This window comes from Saccopteryx leptura, chromosome 12 (assembly GCF_036850995.1).
Source record: "Saccopteryx leptura isolate mSacLep1 chromosome 12, mSacLep1_pri_phased_curated, whole genome shotgun sequence".
In the NCBI taxonomy this organism is placed as follows: Eukaryota; Metazoa; Chordata; class Mammalia; order Chiroptera; family Emballonuridae; genus Saccopteryx; species Saccopteryx leptura.
Genome location: NC_089514.1, coordinates 22222479 through 22246706, shown reverse-complemented (window position 1 = coordinate 22246706; position 24228 = coordinate 22222479). Strand labels below are relative to the sequence as shown.

Below are 24228 nucleotides of genomic sequence, written 5' to 3'. Positions count from 1 at the left end.
GAAACCCAGGCTTCCTAGAGCTTGTTTGGCAGTCTCTCCCTCCCTGTCATTACACTGTGCAGATAAGAGCAACAAAGAATCTGTCCCCAAGAATTCTGGATGCCACCTCTAACACTGATTGTTTGCAAAACTAATTTAGACCGTAAAGAAAAATGACTTCCGAGCTTAGTCCTCATTTTAAAATTTAGCTTAAAAATTACAGGACTGTATTGAGAGAAAAATCTCAGCAGTTCTAGATGCTTGAGTTAGAGTCTCAGAGAAACACAGATAATGGTAGAGGTGAAAGTGAGTCCCAACATAAAACTTCAAATTTGAAAAAATAATAGTGCTTTATACTGTTCTGTTGGTTTTTTAATATGTAGCACATTTGAAAAGTTTTAATAAGATCAGAAAAATATATATATTGACTTGGTAATAGTATTCATTCAGGCAAATTATTTTTTAAGTCAATACTCAACTTAGATTAAGTTGTAGTTTAATAAAAATCTTTTAAAGCTACCTTCCAACTAAATTGTCTATTAGACAAAATATTTTAATATATTTTTACATCAAAACATGCAGTTGCATGCTGATAACATTCATAGAGTGAATTTACCTTTCCAGATTTAAATATTAATCTGGAAATTGTGAGGGTTGAAATTTTGTCAAATTTTTACAATGTATGTGACAGTGACAAGAATTATTTTGAGAAGGACTGAGTTTAACCACAGACGACTACCTTTTTGTCTTCTGTTATTTTTATGAGACTGACGCGCTACCTACTGCGCTAATGAGGCACCTGTCTTCTGTTATTTTTAATTTAAATACATATATATGTATATTATATATAATACATGATAATACAAATATATGCATAATTAGTTACCTATTGCTGCATGGCAAATTACCTCAAGATCTAGCAGCTTACGGACAAACATTCATTGTCTCCATTTCTGGAATCAGGGAGTGTCACCACTGGGTGCCCCTGGCTCAGAGTCCCCACAGGCTGCCTGCCATCCAGGCCAGGCCTGTAGCCATCGCAAGGCTCCTCTGGGGGGATGTCCTGGCAAGCTGACTCACCTGGCTATTGGCAAGCTTCCAGTCCTATCTGGCTGTTGGCCAGAGACACCAACACCTTGCCATCTGGGCCTCCCTATAGGTCAACTCACAGCATGGTAACTGGTTTAGCTCAGAGTTGGACCAGGGAACAAGAAAGAAGTTGTCCAAGACAGAATCCACAGTCTTTTTGTAACCTACTTTCAGAAGTGATAGCCTATCCTTCTGCCATAGTCGTTCATTAGAAGAGAGTTCATATGTCTAGTCCACATGCAATGAGAGGAGATTGACTACACAAGTATAGTATGTGAAAACCAGGGACCATTGTAGACTTTGCCTACTGTGTGTACATATATGTGGATACATGCACACATACATATATTTATGTGTGTATATGCATACATGTATTTGTGTGTTTATATGCATACATATAGAAACATACATACCCATGTGTGTATATACCCACACATTTATAGAGAGAAAGAATGTATGCTTCAAATGCCTGACTGTTGCCTGACCAGGTGGTGCTGCAGTGGATAGAGCGTCCGACTGGGATGCGGAAGACCCAGATTCGAAATCCCGAGGTTGCCTTCTTGAGCGTGGGCTCATCTGGTTTGAGCAAGGCTCACCAGCTTGAGCCCAAGGTCACTCAGTCTGCTGTAGCCCCCAAGTCAAAGCATATATGAGAAAGCAATCAATAAACAACTAAGGTGCTGTAACGAAGAATTGATATTTCCCATCTCTCCCTTCCTGTCTGTCTGTCCCTATCTGCCCCTCTCTCTGTCTCTGTCACCAAAAATAAATAAATAAATAAATAAATAAATAAATAAATAAATAAATAAATAAATAATGCCTGACTGTTACATCATATGTGTGATTAAATGAAGCAATGAGGCTTCCTCCTGGCATAGCAAGACCTCTCTGCCAGCTTACAGTAACTTCTATCAATCACCCATCAAGTCTAAACTGAGCAAAGTGAGGGAAGGGTTAATAATTTCAATGACATCATGCAATGAGATAGTATAATATAAAGGTTTTATGACTTATATGACTTTCCCACCCAGGACCATCTCTAACTTCAGGTAATGGGCCTTCTCTCCCACACTCCATGAGTTAGAGTCCTGCTGAGGTCTTCCTCTAGACTCAGTCCCCCGCCACTACCTCTCATCCCACGGGGCAAGTGGATGGACCCACCTGGAATTCTTGCTTCCCTCATCTTTTTCATACTTTCTACTTAGCATCCTGTTGAATATGTGTTCCCCTAGGCCAAGGGATAGTCAAAAAGAGACTGTTTGGGGTAAAAGAGCTTAGACATGAGGGTCCATTGTTCTTGGGAGAAAATGTAAAATCACAGTAAAGGAAACACAGGTTTGGAATAGAAAGTTCTATTATTTTGCTAAGCTAGGGTTCTGTCTAGAGGTTCTAGCTATTACAGACAGTATAGGAATATTTCCAGACCTGAACCACTTCCTGTTCCTATACAGGTAGGTGTTTGGGGGATTGTGTGTGGATTCTGCAAGAAAATAAGGTATGTAAGAAAAAAGTGGGAAAATACTTTCCTGAGAGAGTTTAAGGAATACTATACATGGCCAGTGTTCCTTAGAACCCTAATTACAAAGGGTGTCATGGGGTTAGGGAGAGCATGATGCTTCCCCTCTTACCTCAGACTCACCACCACTCTAGACATAGAGCGCCATGTAAGACATAGAGCACCTGGTGATAGCGTCCTGGGCATGGACCCGAGAGATCCATGAAGGGGTACTATGGAGACAGAAAAATGAGGTTTATTTTAACAGTCTGATGGGCAACAGGCATGAAGAGAGCAAAGGAAGGCAGCTTCACAAGATTCTACATGTGGCAACACATTTGTTACAAAAATTCTTTACAGATCTAGCTTATAGGTCTTTAGTTACTGGCATTTGCATATTAAAACTTAAGCGGTGTTCATAAAGCAATAATTCACAGAAAAAATACAAATAACCAGTAAGCATTTGGACATTCAACTTCATTAAGTGAATATAACAAAAACATTGAGATAAAAATGTTTCTCCAAGATATTCATCAATGTTACATTATGTAAGAAGTTCATATCTAAAATTAATAAAATACGCATACAACTCAACACCAAAAAACAAACAATACAGTTTTTTAAAAAAATGAGCAGAGGACCTGAATAGACACTTCTCCAGAGAGGACATGTAGATAGCCAATAGAAATACTTAAGGATGCTCAATAATGTCACTAATTATCAGAAAAGATCAAATTAAAACCACATGAGACATCACCTCACACCTGTCAGAACTGTTATCTATTATCAATAAGTCAACAAACAACAAGCGTTGGCAAGAATGTGGAGAAAAGGATGCACAGTGCAATCCCACCTCATGCACTGTTGGTGGGATTGCAAATTAGTGCAGCCACAACTGAAAACAGTGTGGAAGTTCCTCAAAAAATTAAAAATGCAGCTACTTTATGACCTAGCAATTCCACTTCTGGGTATATATCTAAAGAAATTCAAAACACTAATTCAAAGAGATATATGCACCTGTGTTCGTTGCAGCATTATTTACAATAGCCAAGGTATGGAAGCAGCCCCAGTGCCCATCAGTAGACCAGTGGGTGAAAATGTGGTGGTACATCTTTACTCAGCCATAAGAAGACTGAAACCTACCCTTTGTGACAACAAGGACGGACTTGGAGGGTACTATGCTGAGTGAAATAAGTCAGACAGAGAAATACAAATACCAGATGATTTCATGGATATGTGGGACCTAAAGAACAAAATAAACGAATGAACAAAACAGACATAGACTAGATACAGGGAACAAATTGAGGGCTGCCAGATGAGAAGGGGTTAGGAGGATGGTTGAATTGGTGAAAGGATTAAGAAGTAAAAATTGGCCGTTACAACACAGTCTTTGGGATATAAAATACAGCATAAGAAATATTGCCAATAATATTGTAGTAACTGCGTTAGCAAATGAGTACTAGAATTATGAAGGGGATCACTTTGAAAAATATATAATTGTCTAATTACTATGCTATACATATGAAACTACTACAAAATACTATTGAATGTCAACTGTAATTGAAAACTAAAATAAAAATTAATGTTTCTCCAATTAAGCTGGCAAAATTCAACATGATTGATATCATCCTATAGACAAAGGGACACTCATATATGGCTCAATATCATCAAGGAGTTTCAGAAACACAAAAGCACAAAGACATTTATTAGAGCATTGTTTATTATAGCAAGAAACTGGACCACAAAAATGTCCATCAATAGAGTAACGAGTAAATAAAACATAAAATAACATAACAATGGAACATGATGCAACAATTCAGTTTAGTAACTGGATTTATAAGATGGAGGTTTATGAGATGGTAAGAAGAAATATAAATGCTGATGGACAAATTGTATAGATACATTCTTTTATTTTAAAAAAAAAAATCATGTTTATGGCAGCATTGTTCACAATAGTGAAGATCTGGAAACAGCCCAAGTGTCCGTCAGTGGACGAGTGGATTAAAAAGCTTTGGTACATATATACTATGGAATACTACTCAGCCATAAGAAATGATGACATCGGATCATTTACAATAACATGGATGGACCTTGATAACATTATACTGAGTGAAATAAGTAAATCAGAAAAAACTAAGAACTGCATGATTCCATACATAGATGGGACATAAAAATGAGACTCAGAGACATGGACAAGAGTGTGATGGTTACGGAGGGGGGGAGGGAGTAGAGAGAAAAGAGAGGGAGGGGGAGGGGAGAGGGAAGGGGCACAAAGAAAACCAGATAGAAGGTGACAGAAGATAATTTGACTTTGGGTGAGGGGTATGCAACATAATTAAATGTCAAAATAATCTGGAGAAGTTTTCTCTGAACATATGTACCCTGATTTATCAATGTCACCCCATTAAAATAAAAAAAAAAGACTAGGTAGGCACTATTGTTATGCTATTGTGTGAATAGAGAAACTGATAGCAAGAGAATTAAAGAATTTATCTACCCAGGGTCACACACACTTTATGTGATGTGCACAGAGATATGATAGAACTAGTTGGTCTGGCATCTGGCATCAAGGTGTTTTTGTGTCTAAGAAGACAGTGACACCTGTGGGTCTGATGCTTCTTGATGTTGGTTCTTTTGTTGGTTCTTTGTCATCCTCATAGTCATCTGTGTGTTCTGCTGTTTTAGAAAGTATCAAAGTGTTAAAATATAGAACATTTTAGCTATATATATTTTTTGGTATCAACAACTTAAAACATCTGTTTCTTCAAAGAGTAAGCTACATCTGTGATGTGGGCACCTTCTTCCATATCACACTGCTGTGCTTTTCCTTCTTGTTAAACCACAGTTTGTTGACTAAAAGTTATGTTTCTACCCATTCAATCAGGAACTATTGATTGAACACCAGCTATGTGTCAGGCACTGTTCTGGTCACGGAGATAAGCAACACAAAGTCTGTGCTTTCATGTGACTTATGAGAAGAGGGACAAAAAAAGCTGAGTAGGTCACCAAAGAAGTATATAATCTGAAAGAAAATTAAAGGCGGGTACAGGGATAGAAATTGGGGCTGGGGGTGGGGATGGGGAACTTCTCTATATTTGCGAAAAGCCTGTAACAATTTACTCCCACCCCCCAAAAAAAAGGCTGAGAAAAGAACCTAGATCAGGTAAGGAAGACAAATGTAATTAAACTGACCCAAGAGTGTGGTCTTAATTTTTTAAAAACAAAAACAAACAAAAAAAAAACCTGCAGAAGCAAAAGTTAGTCACCCATTTTCTTAGATGCTGGCAGAGGAGATGCGACTTCTAGGTCAGAGATTACAGAGAGCTTATTACTCACAGCAACAGCATAGCCAGAGTACTGTACCAGTATTTTTGTCAATTCCCTTAGACACAATTCCCAGAGGGCAATTTAAGGAGTAATCAAGGTGATGGGACCACATACAGTGGGTTGTATTATAGGAAAGAAAACCTGAATTTAGGGAATCCACATATTTTATATTGAGCAGTAAGCTCGTCTGCCCTTATCTTTTTTAAGGGAAGGAGACAGTACCTCTATTCTGTACAATAAAAAACAAAAGAACATCTGCCCCTTGTTCTGGAGGTAGACACTCTCCGTACCTTCCGAGCCTGCTCACTACACAAGTATCCCAATATATAATTCTGAAAGGCAGTCAGTGCCTCTTCTTGTAAGATGTGCAGTAACATGAAAGACTCAGAGAATTCCATGAATTCCCAACATTCTCGTGTCATTTTGATTTTGTGTAAATAAACAAACAAAGATAGCTGTCAATTAAAACTTTATTTTATTTAAACTTATAACAATGTAACTGTTGATGCTCTAGTCATCAAATATCATGAAAAAAATACCTTTTTTATGCATATATGAAGACTTTATTATGGCCGATATATTGCTCATTCTATGCTCATTTTACTTAGTAGAAAATAGCTAATGATTACTTTATTTAAAATTATTTTTATACTCTTAAAAAAATAACATCCAGACAGATCACTGGAACTGCTGACAAAATTAGGAAGATAATTTTTTTAAATTATGTTGCTTTAACAAATAGCCATCATATACATAATTTTTATTCTCACACATTTTTTACTGGGAAATTATTCTTAAAAGCATTGACATGTCAACATCTGAACAAGAAACTCTCTGTGAATGATACATACCACCTTCTAGTTAAGTATAATTAAATAATAGATTTTTTTGAACTAAACTTTCAACTTCTTTATTTTACTATTGAAGAAACTGAGGACAAGAGACATTGACTCAAAGATGGCCAACAACTGGTTAATGTCATAACTGAGACTACACCTCACATGCCCTGACTTGGAGCACGGGCTCTTTCTTCTTATCCCAATCCGCACACATGCTCTGCTAGAGCCTTCAAACCAGGGTATGCAGCCCCCCGCGGGCCATGGCAGCACGCCAGACAGGCAGGGCCACGGGATGCACACGGGGCGTCTTGCTTCAGTGTAAATATTACTCAGAGATTTTAGGGGAGTGAGGGGGAGCCACTTTATTTTTATATTAAAACAAGATTGATTGTAAAGGAGAATGTGCATTGCACGTGAATTTTTAAACTTTCAGGTTGGATTCCTCAGGCCATAATCCCACCATCTGGAGGTAAAAATACTCTGCTCTCTCCGCCAGGGATGCTGCTTCTGTGAAAATTTGTTGCCACCACTGAGAGGATGTCTAGGAAGGACCTTTCCTCCAAGAAGTACCTTCACTAACCTCCGTCTTTCACATCCCATAAATCAGTTTGCATTATTTTTGTCCTCATGATCAGTTAAATTGCGATTTATTCTTGAAGAAAGAACACATTAAAACCTTGTAATAAATGAGTTCTTTTCCTAAGAAGACAGGTGGGGTTTTTTTAAAATTTATTTTCTGTCTTTTTAAATCAGTGCAAGTTTTAAAGATTTAAACAAAAAGTCAAAGATACAATTTTTTTTATGTGATTTTAGTAGAAATTAGCTGGCTAGCAGTTTACATCTGTAAAATCCTCTCTGAAAGTATTTTTCATATGAATCTAAAACCCACATTTGTGTAATGCACAAAATTGACCAGGTAGTATACATTTACATGTTTCCACATAGCATACTTATGAATGAATGATATCCGAAATGCTGGAACACATATTAACAGCAAAAATGGGAGACAAAGGCCAGTATACTATTTTATACATTTTCTCAGTGGACTACTCCTCTCATCCAATTTTATTTATGAGATTAAAAACCAGTTAAATAATAGTTCTCAGATGATCACTGTCTCCAAAGTAACCTGAAGGACTTCTACCCTCCCAGCCCCAGCAGGCTCAAATACTTTCTAGCAGTACTAATATCGTGTGTGTTTGATTTCTCCAGAGGCGAATTTTTAATGCGCTGTTCCAGCACCAGAATCTTTACATGCAAGTAGCCTGACCCATTTCAAATGACTGTATTTAATTTCTAGGTCTCAAGTGCAAATTTGGAGCCAAGAAACCAACTTGTTGGATTGAATCAACCTTTACTGAATGCAGTGTGTTAGTCCTAGACAGAATAGTGACGGCCCAGACAGCATCCTGCCTCCCAAGTAGCCCGACCTAGAAGGGAACCGAATTCATATAAATAAGGTCATACGATAGCTTATGCAAGAGTTGCCAATGGACTTAGGGAGATGCCAAGCTCAAGGCAAATAATGGCTTATCTTGCCCATTTTCTGCCAGGAGAAGGACTTCTCAGCTACTCAACCAATATGCACGTACTCTTGGCCAATAAAGTCAACAAAATGTTTCTTTTTTCCTGTCCATCTGGAACCTAGGGGCACCTGGATACTGTCACCCGCAGCTCCATCCCAGAACTGGATCTACGGGGAGGCAGGGAGGCACTGGCCTGTAAGGTGACACCAAGAACTCAGCAAAGTCAATCTTAGCGCAATATCTTCCCAAACGGCCATGATGAACACAATGTCAAAACATTCCATAAAGACGGACCAGCAGAACTGAGTCTTTTCCCCTTTTGTCTCCAGCGCCACTAGGATTCCACAGGGCGCTGCTTCACCCCTGTCCTCCACACATAGCAGTGGTCACCAGGCGTAGCTAATTTTAAGACATCTAAGTTTTCTGATATACTAATCTCATTTTAATAGAATTACTATTGTTGGGTGACTGCATTGGGGTCCTGGCATAGCTGATCACCTGCTCCGCGGCCTCTGCCAAAGCACCGCGCAGGGAAACACGGGTGTATCCGAGCTACCACGTGGTGGCTGCTGCAAGGCCCACACGCGCAAACGTCACAGAAGTCAGGACTTGGCCTCAAATCTTCCCTGGTTTGGACTGGCTTTCAGTCAGGGAGACTGCGGTAACTGTTGGTAACAGGCAGGACACTGAGCCGCGGGCCCTACCGGTTCAGTCACAGGTGCTGCTGGCCTCCCTCATGTCCCGATGACCTGGGATCCCTCTGCCCAAGCCTTCCGACGCGCTACGAGCCCAGCGAGGGCTCCGGGATCCGCCCTGGAGATCAGCCGCAGGGTAAGGGACACCCTGTTCCCCAGAGCAAGAGCCCCTCAGGTCCCTGCCTGGAAGCCCCAGCCGACCCCGTGGCGGAGGGGGTGGAGCAAGAGGCCGGTTAGCCGAGAAGTAAGGATGGGGCGGCCTCTAGCTCTAGTACATCTGGGGGCGGCCTCTGGCTCTAGTACATCCAGCTAGAGGCCGCCCCACCCACACTAGTAAACTAACACCTCTCCCTCCTTACCTCCTGCTGCAAATATAACCATGGAAGTTCGGAAGTTCGTTAACAAAAGCATAAATTTGGGTCTTGACTCTCCAACATACAATATGTATGTATGTATGTATGTATGTATGTATGTATGTATGTATGTATGTATCTCCCCGGAAATGTTGTTCCCCTAAAGTACAAACTGAGGGAGGAAGGTTCCCTGATGAATAACACAGAGTTGAAGGCAGTTAAGGTAATGCCTTAAAGAATACTTGAGTGGGAAAATTGTCGAAAATAGGCAACAGAGGAGCGAGCAAAGTGTTGCAGATTTCTGGGATTTATCGGGAAGGGCTTGGGACCACCACGTTTTCAAAGCTGAGAGTTCTGCAACGGCTGGAAAGCTGAGTCCACCGCACCTGCGTGCCTGTGTGTTGCACGAAGGTGGAGGAACTCGTCTATTATTACAGTACGGAAACTGTCAGAGGGTATTTTCCTCTATAGATCTGAATACAGGCTCATTCCATTGGGGTTTAATGAGCCACAATGTTCAAACTTCAGTTTGTTTTCTCTATCCTAAAGCATTGTTGGGAAGTGGAGGCAGCTGCTGCTATCCCCCCTGTTCTAGAACTTTCCACTTCTGCGTTGAATTGTTTTTATTTTCCTGGTTTACTAACCAGTTTATTTGAAATCTGACATTTCCCCTTCATCAGCTTACTGATACTGCTCCCCAAAGTCTTCTTCTGGGTAATACCCTCTCCCACCCTGTGAACGACTGCAGATTCAAATTCTGCCTTCTTGACATTCAGCCTGTTGGCTCCACTGTCTTTTTGTTTCTCCTACTAATTGATAACGGTCCCTCTCCCGTCCTCTTACCAAGTCTGGTCCCCTCTTCCTCTTTCTAAAGGAGACACTTCACAGTAATGTAACCGGGGCCTCACTCTCTGTCTGCGCTGACCGGGCCCACCAGGCCCACGTTCCCACCTTGACGTCTCCGGTCCACTTGCGCTTTCTGCGGGACACTGGGACCTGTGGGCTCCACCAGCGCCTCCGTTGCAGCATTTCCCTCACACTCGCCTCTCTCGTCATCACGTCATCACATTATCATCATCGCCCGTGACTTCCCTGGCCCTCGCTGTCTGCCACCAGTGACTCACCAGCTCCCGTCGGGCCCCTCCTGCGCCCCGTGTGGGTCCGCTCGCTGCTCATCCGCACTTGTCAGTGTCCTCGGGCGGGCTCGGCAGCTCCGCTTTGATTCTCCGGAGACAGCCGGGCCTCCTGTCTGCGCTTCTCTCTGCGCCCCGGGCCACTGAGCATGTCGCTGCAAGTCACCTTCCTGAGGCCTAGCTTTTTTTCTCATCGTTTCTCTAGTTTACAAATCCTGTTCTGTTTCCCTGTGGCCCCAGAATTGAGTCCAGTGATTTTATAGTAACTTGGTAATGGATATTGTTTAAATTTTATGGAGTTGTCATGGGAAAAATCAGAAGTTTGTTGGACTTACAATGATTTTACCATGCAGTTAGTATATCTATATATATTTCATATACATGTGCACATATGTGTATGTATATCATAAAATTAATTTTTAATTATGCATTACATAAACTATGTGCTTTGAAGTTACAGTTCTTAGGCCTATAAAAGACTTGCTTGTGTACTAAGTGCACTCTTCTAGCCTAAATTTCAAAGTTAGAACAAACACTGTGACCCCAAACTACCTCTTTTAATTTAGTTCTCACAATTGCCTTCCACGTGCCTCTCACTGTCGCCGAAGGCCCAAAGCCCTGCGCTCCTCAGACTCGCTTCCGCCAGAGCTTCTCCTTTTTCTCTTGTGCTCCCCTCTGACTCAAAGGTCTGTCCGTCAAGATCCTGCTTCTGATCCCTTCTCCCCACTCTCGGTCCTGCCTGAAAACTCCCCACTGTCGGCCCTGCCTGAAACCTCCAAGTTTCCAGATGACACTCATTTCTTCTTCCTCTGAATCGCAGCCTCGACCCTCGCAGCCTTCTCTTCCGGCGCGCTGGGTCCCTTACTTCTCCCGCTAACCCGTCTGCTCGTGAACAGCAGTCGCCTTACCTGACTCATTGCCACATTCACTAGATAGTCACACACCAATCACAGCCTGACCTGAGCACTCAGTAGTTTGTTGTTTTATAAATAGTTCAATTATCTGTTTGGAACTGCTATTTTAAAACCGTTCATCTGTAAGAACGCTCTTATGTGCACTACTGTGGAAAATGACATGGTAATTCCTCAAAACTTAAACGTAGAATTACCATATGATCTACCCATTTCACTTCTGAGTATATGCTCAAACAAAACAGAAGCAGGGCCCCAAACAGGCATTTGTACAGCCACGGTCATAGCAGCACTGTTCACAGAGGCAAAAAGTGAAAGCAAGCCAAGTGTCTACTGAAGGATAAATGGACAAACAAGGTGTGTTATAAACATGTAATGGAATATTATTCACCCTTAAAAGGGGAGGGAGTTCTGACACACACGGAAACATAGATGATTCTTTTTTTTTTTTTCTTTCTGAAGTGAGAAGCAGAGAGGCAGATAGACAGACTCCGGCTTGCCCCCGACCGGAATCCACCCAGCATGCCCACCAGGGGGCGATGCTCTGCCCATCTGGGGCGTTGCTCGGTTGCAACCAGAACCATTCTAGTCCCTGAGGCAGAGGCCATGGAGCCATCCTCAGCGCCCAGGACCAACTTTGCTCTAATGGAGCCTTGCCTTGTGGGAGGGGAAGAGAAAGACAGAGAGAAAGGAGAGGGGGAAAGGTGGAGAAGCAGATGGGCACTTCTGCTGTGTGACCTGGCTGGCAATCGAACCCGGAACTTCCACACACTGGGCTGATGCTACTGCTGAGCCAACTGGACAGGGCATAGGTGATTCTTGAAGACATCACGCTGCATGAAATAAGACAGTCACAAGAGGACAAAAGCTTATGATTCCCCTCATATGAGTACCCAGAGTAGTCAAATTCATAGAGACAGAAAGTAGAATGGTGGCTTTTAGGGGCTGGAGAAGGGGGGTAAAGGGGAGTTTGTGTTTAATGGGTGCACGGTTTCATCTGGAAAAAATGAAAAACTTCTGGAAATGGATGGTGGTGATTGTGCTTAATGCCACACAACTGTGCAGTTAAAATAGTAAATTCTATCTTATATGTATTTTACCACAATAAAAAAATTAGTTCAGGGAAAGAATGCTTGTGCTGCTTTAGATGAAAGGAACGCTCTGCCGTTGAAGTGGGGGGGAGACGGGAACGGCTCCACCTCGGGTGCACTGGGACGTGGAGCTTCCTGGCACAGCCCTGTGTCCTTGGGCACTTTGGCATTAGTATTTGCTACCAGATTCATATGAAATTTTTGATTGGAAAGAAACATACCATGATAAAAATCAGTGTAAATAAATAATTGATTGCACCAGTGGTTTACAATGTCTGATGATAGTTTTAATTTCCCTTTTTATCTCTTGATGTTCCAAATTTGTTTTTTCTTTTGTTGTTTTTTTGGTTTTCTTTCGTGACAGAGACAGAGAAAGGCAGAGAGAGGGACATACAGGGACAAACAGACAGGAAGGGAGAGAGATGAGAAGCATTAATTCTTTATTCTGAGACAGAGAGAGGGACATACAGGGACAGAGAGACAGGAAGGGAGAGAGATGAGAAGCATTAATTCTTTGTTGCGACACCTTAGTTGTACATTGTTTACTTTCTCATGTGCCTTGACAGGGGTAGAGGGAAGGCGGGAGGCTACAGCTGAGCAGGTGACCCCTTGCTCAAGCCAGCGACCTTGGGCTTCAAGCCAGCAACCTTTGAGCTCAAGCCAGTGACCATGCGGTCATATTCTATGATCCCACACTCAAGCCAGCGACCCTTTGCTCAAGCTGGTTAGCCCGCGCTCAAGCTGTCAACCTCAGGGCCGCAAACCCGAGTGCACCACGTCCCAATCTGATGCTCTATTCACTACGCCATCACCTGATCAGGCATTCCAAATTTTATTAAAATTCTTCAATAGTCATTCCACAGCTAAAATCTCCAAAATGTATATTAATTTCTGATTATTAAATTAATATGTGCATATTATAAAATATTCAAACATTAATAAAATATATTGTTTAGAATGAATGTCCTCCATGATCTTAAGTGATAACTGTTGTTAACAGTTTGGAGTGGTATATTTTGTGTGCATATAAATGCCATTGAGAACAAAAATATTGTTACTCTCACATATATACTGCCAATGGCATTTTTGCTTAAAAATATATTTCTGATATCATTATATACCTAGATATCATCTCTTTATATTTTAAGCTACTGCACAGTATTCTATTGTGATGTGACATTTTTATTTAATCCATATATGAATTAATGTGGCATATTTCACAACTCTGATCATGTATGCTGAAGCAATGATATTCATATTTGATGTGCATATGTATGTACCAGTGTGCTTCTGAGTGCTAGATGTGGAGTGGCGGGATCAAGTTAAAAACACATTTATAATTTTAATAGGTAGCTGCAAAATTTGAATTCTACATTGGCTGGCCTTTAACATCCCGAATACTTTGGCAAAGTTGCAATTGACCGTGTGTAGTAGAAGCTGATAGCTTAGATGTTTGAGTTAAAATAGCCAGGGAAGATGTGTAAGCCTGTTGTGCTGGTTTCTCCAAGCCCCAGATTCAGCTGGCTTGTCAGGCTAACAAACACCTTCATGGAAATGCCTGTCTGAGCCAGTGAATTCTCCGAGCCTCAACATTCAGCTTGTGTAGTAGCAGGGTAACAAAGTTTGGGGTTATAAATTAACAGCTGCTCCCCATCCCTAGGATATCTACCTTCGTCTCTTCTTTAGATATGTGCCCATCCCGTTAAATCTAGCTCTTCTTAAAACCCTCTACTGAATACCAAAACCGTTGTCAGAATTCATAAATCACTGACTGACATGACAACCTCACCACCCACAACACATCCCCACTGAAATTGGGTGATTGCTTTGACTCTGATAATTACCATGTTTGTCAGATTCCAGAAGCACAGCGATTATACTTCCCACTATTTGTTGCGTCTTGTGAGCTTTATTGCTTCATGGAAAATTATAGATGGGTTTTAATTTTTCCATATCATCTTAGGTCCTGTGGCCTATAAATGTTATTTTGTAATTTAGCAACGGACCGCAAAAGAAGTGCCTACATAGTTGTTGGATCTGTATTTTCAAAACATAGCCTGTGGGAATTAAAACTGTTTCTTCTTCACCAAAAACTCCCACGGTGCAAATATGTTAGTAATTCTTGAAAACTGAAGACATGATTCCTTTGCAGAGAAAGGAAAATTATATGCATTCACTCATTCATTCGTCTGACATTTACTGAGAATTTACAGGGTGCCAAGCACTTGTATAATCATGTATATTATATCTTACTCCCTGCACCTCTAACCTTGATACTGAGTGTCTTCTGTAAACATGGAAAACTAACCAAATATGAATTCTTTGTGTTCCTAGGAACATTTAAGACTATTTAAAGATGAAGTTACTCTACCTCATAGGGAATTGAAAACTTGTTCTTAGCCTGACCTGTGGTGGTGCAGTGGATGGGGTGTTGACCTGGAATTCTGAGGTTGCCAGTTCGAAACCGTGGGCTTGCTTGGTCAAGGCACATATAGGAGTTGATGCTTCCTGTCCCTCCCCCTTCCCTCTCCCTTTCTCTCTCTCTCTCTAAAAATGAATTAATAAAATCTAAAAACAAATAAAAAACAACAAAAGAAAACTTGTTCTTAGAGTATGTGTGCATATACACATTTTTGCTCTTTGATTAAAAATTATTTACACATCTGGGCCCAGGATTAAGGACAATAAAATTCAGCCACAAAAATGATTAAATAATGTATAATTGTAGTGTTGGAATTTATCAGTTTAGAGTGGTTGCTTCCATATTCACCTTTCCTTTGATCTTTTTGTAGACATTACTGTTATTGACTGCAAATGTCTCAGTATTTTTGCTCAGGGGAATGTGCCTTGACAGATTAATTATATGTTATCAGGCAGTTGAAGATCAGCTAAAGATATGTGGCCACAAGAGGGATGCTGATGTCTTTGAGCTGTTCCTTTCTCAAAAGTAAGTGTACTTTCTATAAGGAATAGAAGAGTATCAGGTTATAATGTTTCACAGATCCAAATGTTCTTTTCCAGTCCTCCCCTTCCAATCACTGGGTGGGCAAGAGCCACACTCTAATGACTTTATCACCCATTGGAGTCGTAGCCTCGGCTGGAGAGGCAGCATATTGGGATGGATAAGAACAAAGATTGTGAAGCCAAGCTAAGTTTGAATCCCAGCTCTGTCTCTTCCAACTGGGTGCTCTTTGTCAGGTTTGGCAAATAAAAATACGGAATGTCCGGTTACATGTGAATTTTAGAGACACAAATGAGTCCCATATTGCATTTGTTCTTTCCCTGAAATTCTCAAACCGGATATCCTGTGTTTTATCTGGGAACTCTGTTGTCTGCGTGTGTATAACAGTATTGCCTGCTTCACAGGGTTGTTGTGAGATTAGGGGAGTTAGTTAAAGGTAGAGAGGGCATTAGTTCAGTTAACATTATTACTGTGATTACAGAATAATGATGCATTATTCCGCTATACTATAAAAATAACCCCTATTATAATCTAACCCCTAGCTAATGACCCCTATACTAATTTTACTGGTAAGTGAGAAAACCTCGCTCTTCTTTATACAACCTTCTTTGATTCCACTCCAACTCCCTAAGGCAGCACTAGCATCGAGACCCCTGGGACGTCGAGAGTCCTGCGCAGTTCAAGAAGGATGGACAATATTTTGACCCCATATTGAATAAACAACAAAGGGAGGGAAAAAAACCACTGTATTCAGTCTCTCTTAGTGCACAGCAGTCTCCATGTCTTGCACCTAGACTGGCCAAGATCTAGACAGCCCCAAAGTAAGACCCATGTAGACGTGTTGAAACAGGCACTAATAGCATTTCCCACCGTTACCTGTGAGTTCAATGTCTCTACCTTCTCTCAATGAATAAAATCTTTTTTCATTGAAATCCCAATAAATTTAGTCATAAGGAAGTGAACATTTCAGCTAATGTGATAAGGTGCTCCCTGTTAAGTATTTGTTTGAACTGGCTGACAAAATCTTAATTCAAATGAATGAAGTCTTAGTGATAGAATTTTGGAAATTACCATGTAAGATTGCCAACAATTTTGAAAGGACAGAGAGGTTCTTTTAAAAATAAATAAGTAAATAAGTAAATAGTCCAGATTGGGGAGGGGGGGGGGGCGGCAGGATACAAAGTTAAAAATAAATAAATAAATAAAGAGAGAAGTTCTTTTCAGTTATTCCAAAGTCATAATATATGCAGTCTTACCCATAACTGAAGTAATTGTTTATTTCCTTTTTCTTTTTAGGGAACTGACAGATGTCATTGATCTTTCTAGATTTAAAAATTTAAAATACTTATGGCTACATCATAACAAGGTAATATATTTTATCTTTAAATGGCTCTATAATTAAGTTACTATCTTAATATCAGGTTATTAATAAAGGTAATCCTCTAAAGCAGGGGTCCCCAAACTACGGCCCGCAGGCCACATGTGGCCCCCTGAGGCCATTTATCCGGCCCCCGCACACTTCCGGAAAGGGTACCTCTTTCATTGGTGGTCAGTGAGAGGACCAACTCATTAGCCAAAAGAAGGCCCATAGTTCCCATTTGGAATACTGGTCAGTTTGTTGATTTAAATTTACTTGTTCTTTATTTTATATATTGTATTTGTTCCTGTTTGTTTTTTTTTACTTTAAAATAAGATATGTGCAGTGTGCATAGGGATTTGTTCATAGTTTTTTTTATAGTCCGGCCCTCCAACGGTCTGAGGGACAGTGAACTGGCCCCCTGTGTAAAAAGTTTGGGGACCCCTGCTCTAAAGTATTATTTTATATACCTAATTTAAACTCAGGCAGGAAAGCGTCTCTGCACAGCTGTTGACCAGCACAATCTGTGAGATGTTGCTATACTGCAGCTACTGTTCTCTCCCACGTCCTGTCCTAGCTGCTCAGTGGAGCTGTTCCTTCCCTGGCTCCTGCAAGAAACCTGGGCAGGCCCTGGCCGGTTGGCTCAGTGGTAGAGCTTCGGCCTGGCGTGCAGAGGTTCCGGGTTCGATTCCCGGCCAGGGCACACAGGAGAGGCGCCCATCTGCTTCTCCACCCCTCCCCCTCTCCTTCCTCTCTGTCTCTCTCTTCCCCTCCCGCAGCCAAGGCTCCATTGGAGCAAAGATGGCCTGGGCGCTGGGGATGGCTCCTTGGCCACTGCCCCAGGTGCTAGAGTGACTGGTCGCAACAGAGCGACGCCCCGGAGGGGCAGAGCATCGCCCCCTGGTGGGCAGAGCGTCGCCCCCTGGTGGGCGTGCCAGGTGGATCCCGGTCGGTCGCATGCGGGAGTCTGTCTGTCTCTCCCCATTTCCAGCTTCGGAAAAATACCAAAAAAAAAGAAACAAAGAAAAAAAAGAAACCTGGGCAGCCTCACGACTTTCCTCATCTCCCCTCTGTCATTCAAAATCTTACAGTTCAGTTGAGTCGTAGTTCGGATATGAGAATGTCTACAAGAATATGTTAATCCACTCTCCATCTTCATTCATAAATGAGGTCTCCCCACCCTCCCTACCATATCCAGCTCGGCCCGACGTCAGGGCTGCCTGCCTTCTCTGTTAGCTTTGGAGGTGTGGTGGGCTTTCCTTCCCTCTCCCCTTCACTCCGGAGATCGGTGTAGAATGGGGAGGGGTGGAAGTAGAGGGAAGGCAAGGGAGAAACACTTATCTGATTTTCACCCTCTGGTACTAACAAATGCTCAAAATTGAATTTTTTCTCTTAATGGGTTATTCAGAAGCTCCCCTACTAGGTTACTCAACTGTAATTCCTCTGCTGGACACCCCTGACCACCACCTGCATTTTATCTCAGTGGCACTTACAGCTGAGGGTCTCCTGGTCTTGGCAATGCACCCTCTGGGGTGGGATCCCTTTTAAAGTGCCCCAGATGAACATTCCTATGATGTCCCACGTGCAGTTCCCCGGGCTCACACACCCTTGCCCTGCTATCAGAGGAGAGGGGTTGGTACCTCTCAATCACTACCTCGGCTGATCTAGGTTCCCCAGGAAGAGCCATCGTGTCCCCAACTGAAGGGAACACCCTTCCCTGTCCATCAAGCTCTTCTCTTAGAGGCCAGCGTTTTGGAGGCCACGGCCTACCCCGTACTGGCAGTCTGAGTGGAGCTCCAAGCTCTCTCCCAAAGAGCAGGGTTGACCTAAAATGCCAACGCAAACGATCACTACAGTTACTAGTCAGTAAGTTACCCCACTCTCAAAAATTTCACTTCCCAACAGCTTTTATGCTGCTTATTATAAATCCATTATCCACATTTCAAATTTAGGCTTTCAAACACCAGCTGAATAATAAAAAAAGAAGTTCTTTGAGTTTTCAGCGGTAGTATGCTTGTCAAACACTAGTCCAGACCAACAGCATTGAATCTTTAAGCAGCCATGATTAGGAAAGTATTTCAATATTACATTTTATTTTCAGTCTTTTTTGAACCAACTGAATGGAAAATGATAATGGTTCTAGTATTAAGTGTAAGCATAAGTCTCATTAGCTTGAAATAATTTCGAGAACAAACACAAACAGCTTCGAGACCCAGGCAGCTGATGACCGAAGTGGAAAATACAGGCACCACTTACGGGCACAGAAGTTCAGAACTCTAAAACACCCTGCCAGAAATGCTCCCGGGTCACAGTGTGCCACCTCTGATTAGGAAAACATGGAAATCAGAAGGCATGGCAAAGTGACTAATCTTTTTCCACGTGTGCTTCTTGTGCTGTTCAGTGGTGCTCAGTTTTAAAGGCAAGAACATGTACAAATGTTGGCAGTAGGTCTAAAGGGAAAGGCATAATGAGGAGTTTTGTAAATTTTTTTTTTTTGCATTCTGGTAGTGGACACTGTCCCATCTCCACCAGTCGTTGAATGTTCACACAGTTAACTGGCAGATATGTTATGTGCGTAAGAAGTAAACTGTCAACTATTTTACTTGTTTTTGAAGAGAGCTTGGATATAACAGGTGGAATTCACTACTCATACTTGGTTCTTTTTGTTCAACAAACAAACAATATTATTTCCAAAATCACCATTGGTTAACTTTGTTATTTAAAAAAGGACTTGGCCCTGGCTGGTTGGCTCAGTGGTAGAGCATCAGCCCGGCGTGTGGAAGTCCCAGGTTCAATTCCCGGCCAGGGCACACAGGAGAAGTGCCCATCTGCTTCTCCAACCTTCTCCCTCTCTTTTCTCTCTGTCTCTCTCTTCTCCTCCTGCAACCAAGGCTCCATGGGAGCAGTTGGCCCGGGCGCTGAGGACAGCTCCATGGCCTCCGCCTCAGGCATTAGAGGGGCCTAGCATGGCCCCCTGGTGGACATGCCAGATGGGTCCCAGTTGAACACATGCAGGAGTCTATCTAACTACCTCACCACATCTAACTTTGGAAAAATACAAAAAAATAATAACAAATTAATTAATTAATTAATTAAAAGGACTTATTTAGTCCACATAACACTGGAGACTAGCATACCCAAAATAGTTTTCAGTGGTCATGGGGTAAATAAATAAACTGTTGTGAGTTTTCCTATTGATCAATAATTAATTGGTGCTAAGTTACTTTACTAGTCACACTCCATGAGAAATTATTTCTTATTTAAGGTCCAAAATTCCAATGGGCATATTAGCTATGATAGTACTTCCTCAGAGGTCCCTTGTTTTTCCAAGATATTTTCCTGTCTGGATATGAACCCAGGAATCATCCTACTGACTTGAGAATGGATCCAACACTTAGTGAAAAGCAGAGCCCAAAGAATCAGTGAGATACTATGACATTCTCACAATCTCTGGACTTCTTGGTGTGTGACATAATCAATATTCTAATCTGTGTAGCAGTTTGAGCTGAGCTTAGAAGTTACTTGGAGACAGTAGCATCCTATCTGATACAGCTTATTCTGTATTTGCATTTAGGCTACTGATAGAATATAACAATAAATGTGATGATACCCAGGCTAGTGATGAAGGTAGGAAGGTCAGAGGGAATGGCTAGACTCCTGGTGAGGACGTTGCATTTGCCCACTGCCGGAATGGCATGAAAGAAAGCAGTGGTCTTGGGAGACAGTGAATGTAGCCTGGTGTGTTTGCAATCCTGCATGCTAGAAGCGTGAGCACTTTTCCCCTTTATTATCTAGTGGATGGTGAAACTGGAACTTCTGGTCTGACCCTAGACCAGCAAACTAAAAAGGTACAGGTTGTTCTAAGGCTTTCCGATGCCCCAGCCTTTCTAGGTTTGCTCAGGTAACTCTGGTTTCTTCATTATGCTCTCTGGGGTCTGGTTTGCTCCTCATACGGCCCAGATATTCACCAGTTCTGCTTCTCCTCCCTTTGTGGGTCACCTCTCTCTAATCTCACCTGACATAATTAGTGGGAGGCAGCTGCACTTAGATGCATATAAATGGAGGCCTCCTAAGGACACCCTTCCATGCGTCATCTATGAGTGAGGGAATTTTCAGTCCAGAGTTTATCCCTTCCAACTTTTCATGAGAAGTTGAATCTGTTCAGACAAGTGATCTAAGTAGTTTGTTGTCTATCCTACAATTAAGTTGTGTTTTGGTTCATTACCTCAAAAAATTTTTTTACAGATATTTAATAATAAGCTCATAATACTGGTACAATTCTAGTATTCTTTTATTTCTGGAAGTATTTGCAGTACTCTGGTAGTTTCATTTGTCTCAGATTAGAATAAACATTTGAAAAAATAGGTACTTGATTAAAAAAATAATAATAATAACCTGGATAACACCCTACCAAGCCACTGTCCAAAATGGAATCTGGGGTTCTTCCATGTAGCAAAAACCAGTTGATGAATTTTACAAAGTAAATTTAAATGGGGGGGGGGGGGGTGGCAGGACAGCGATGGAGTAGGCAGACATAACCAATTTCCATTTCCCAGAACTAAAGTGGATTACAACTTAATTTTAAGAAAAACCAACTTTGGACTAAAACTAAGAGGACTCTTTAACCAAGGAACACTGAAGAAGCCACACCGAGACTGGTAGGAAAAGTGGAAACACGGAGAGGGCTGCCCAGCTCTCAGGCGGAACAGCATCCTGGAGGGACTTGCATGATGAGAAGTGAGTTTAGTGGAGAGGGGAGGGTCCTGGTCCCCAGGATCAAAGTCCAAGCCTGCAGCCCCAGAGACTAGAAGAGGTGTTTGGACAGTATTAAGCTGTGAAACAAGCCAGGATAAGTTTGTGAGAAAGATAGAGATTTCTCAGACCCAGGATTCTTCTTGAAGGGACTGCACAGAAAACCTCTCTCACAACCACCCGTCCGGGGCTCTGGGGGACAGGAGAGAGGAGAGAACCAGAGTAGCAGGAAAAGAGTGTAATCTAGGCGGCAAAGGGAGAAACACTTTGAGTGACAGCCACCCTAACCCCTGAGCTGAGTCACTTTCCAAATCTGAAGTGAATATTTCCCCTGGAACCAGCAATACCAGCAAAGGGAAGCAGGACACCAGCCAAACAAGCTCTCCCACGACACTCAGAGCAGAATTGCTGAGAAGGAGGGAGCTTTCAGGACTAAAGTATTGAGTGCTAGGGTCTGAGCTGCAGCACCCCCACCCACACTGCTGAGGGCTCACCGGAGGGTGGGTGGCAAGGGAACGCAGAAGCACAGTCCCATCGGCAGGGTCAGAAGCTGGCCAGCCACAACCGAGGCCCATGAGGCCCCGTGTGAGCTCAGTCCTGCCTGGCAAGGGCAGAAGGGGTGCATGAAAGCGGTCCAATCAGGCTCCAGGCTGGGAGAGCAAGAGCGGTCCTGCCTGCAATCCGGCCAGCAGGGGCAAGGTGAAAGCCGAAGAAACAGTGGAGAGCAGCAGCTGAGCAGAAGCATGCATCCCTGCCCAGGAGCCAGGGCTTGCAGCCATTGGGAGCACAGCCCCATCTGCGGCAGCCGGGCAAAAGCCAGGAATGGGTGGAGACCCATGCAGAGCATAGGTGCGCAGCCCAACCTGCAGTGCCAAGGTTTGCAACCCCAGCACAGAGTGCAGCCACACCAAACGGGGTGGGGCCAAGGCCAAGGCCCACCCAGGCTTATAGCTTGGGCACGTGGACATAGCCCTGCCCGTGGAGGACAGGCAGAAACTACAGCAACTGTCACAACCCTCCGGCACCAGCAACACCCATACCCAAACGCCTGAGGCAGCGGCAGAGGGGGTGGTGGGCCTGCAGACAGACCACACCTAGGGAACACAGAAGCCACACCCATTGGACTCCTGTGGCCACACCCTTCTTATAAATAGACAGAATGGGAAGGCAGAGAAATGCAACCCAAATGAATCAAGAGAAATCCCCAGAAAAGGACTTGAATGAGTCAGATATAAACAAATTACCAGAGGCAGAGTTTAAAATAATGATTGTTAGGATGCTCCAAGATCTTAGAACAGCAATAGATGGACATAATGAGCACCTAAATAAAGAGATAGCAAATATAAAAAAGGACATTGAAATAATAAAAAGAATCAATCAGAAATGACAAATACAATATCAGAAATGAAGACCACAATAAAAGGAATTAAAAGCAGGATGGATGAAGGTGAGGATTGACACAGCGAGTTAGAGGACAAGATAAATGAAGGCATGGAAGCAGAGCAGCAAAAAGAAAAGACTAAAAAAGTCTGAGGAAACTCTAAGTGAGCTCTGTGACAACATGAAGAGAACTAACATCTGCATCATAGGGGTTCTTGAAGAAGAAAAGAAAGAACAAGGGATAGAAACCTTGTTCAATCAAATTATAACTGAAAACTTCCCTAAACTGATGCAGGAAAAAGTCAAACAAGTTCAAGAAGCACAGAGAAATCCACACCAAGACACATCATAATTAAAATACCAAGGCTAAGAGATAAAAAGAAAATATTAAAAGCTGCTAGAGAAAAAAAGACTATCACCTACAAAGGAGCCCCCAAAAGGATGACATCTGACTTCTCAACAGAAACACTTGAGGCCAGAAGGAAATGGAAAGAAATATTCAAAGTAATACAGAACAAGAGCCTACAACCAAGACTACTTAATCCAGCAAGGCTATCATTTAAAATTGAAGGAGAAATACAAAACTTCCCAGACAAAAAAATCCTCAAGGAATTCACTACAACCAAACCAATGCTGCAAGAAATGTTAAGGGACCTATTGTAAACAGAACAAAGAGGGAAAAGAATATAGTAAAACAGGAAGATAGCTTTAAAGAATAAAATGGCAATAAACAACTACATATCAATACTAATCTTAAACGTAAATGGATTAAATGATCCAATCAAAAGACATAGGGTAGCTGCTTGGATAAGAAAACAGGACCTATACACATGCTGTCTATGAGAGACACACCTCAAAACAAAAGATATAGACTAAAAGTAAAAGGATGGACAAAAATATTTCATGCAAATGGAAATAAAAAAAAAAGCTGGAGTAACAATACTTATTTCAGATAAAATGAACTTTAAAACAAAGGCTACAGTAAGAGATAAAGAAGGTCACTACATAACGATAAAAGAGCAATAAAAAAGGAAGATATAACCATTATAAATATCTAAGCACCTAATATAGGAACCCCTAAATATATAAAACAGACTTTGATTAATATAAAGGGCAAGATAAACAGCAATACTATAATAGTAGGGGATTTCAATACCCCACTAACATCAATAGATAGATCCTCAAGAAAGAAAATTAACAAAGAAACAGCAGACTTAAAGGACACACTAGATCAACTGGATTTAATAGATATTTTTAGAATCTTTCACCCTAAAGCAATAGAATATACATTCTTTTCAAGTGCTCATGGTACATGCTCTAGGATAGACCACATGTTAGG

At 41.9% G+C, this 24228-nt stretch overlaps 1 protein-coding gene across 1 annotated transcript in view; it reads left to right on the top strand.

The window, feature by feature from the left end:
• The window catches only part of LRRC72 (leucine rich repeat containing 72), a 135565-nt gene that overhangs the window by 84535 nt on the left and 26802 nt on the right, over positions 1-24228 (top strand). The window contains 1 exon segment of the mRNA XM_066353926.1: positions 16697-16766. Within this exon segment, the coding sequence (XP_066210023.1) occupies positions 16697-16766 (70 nt within the window).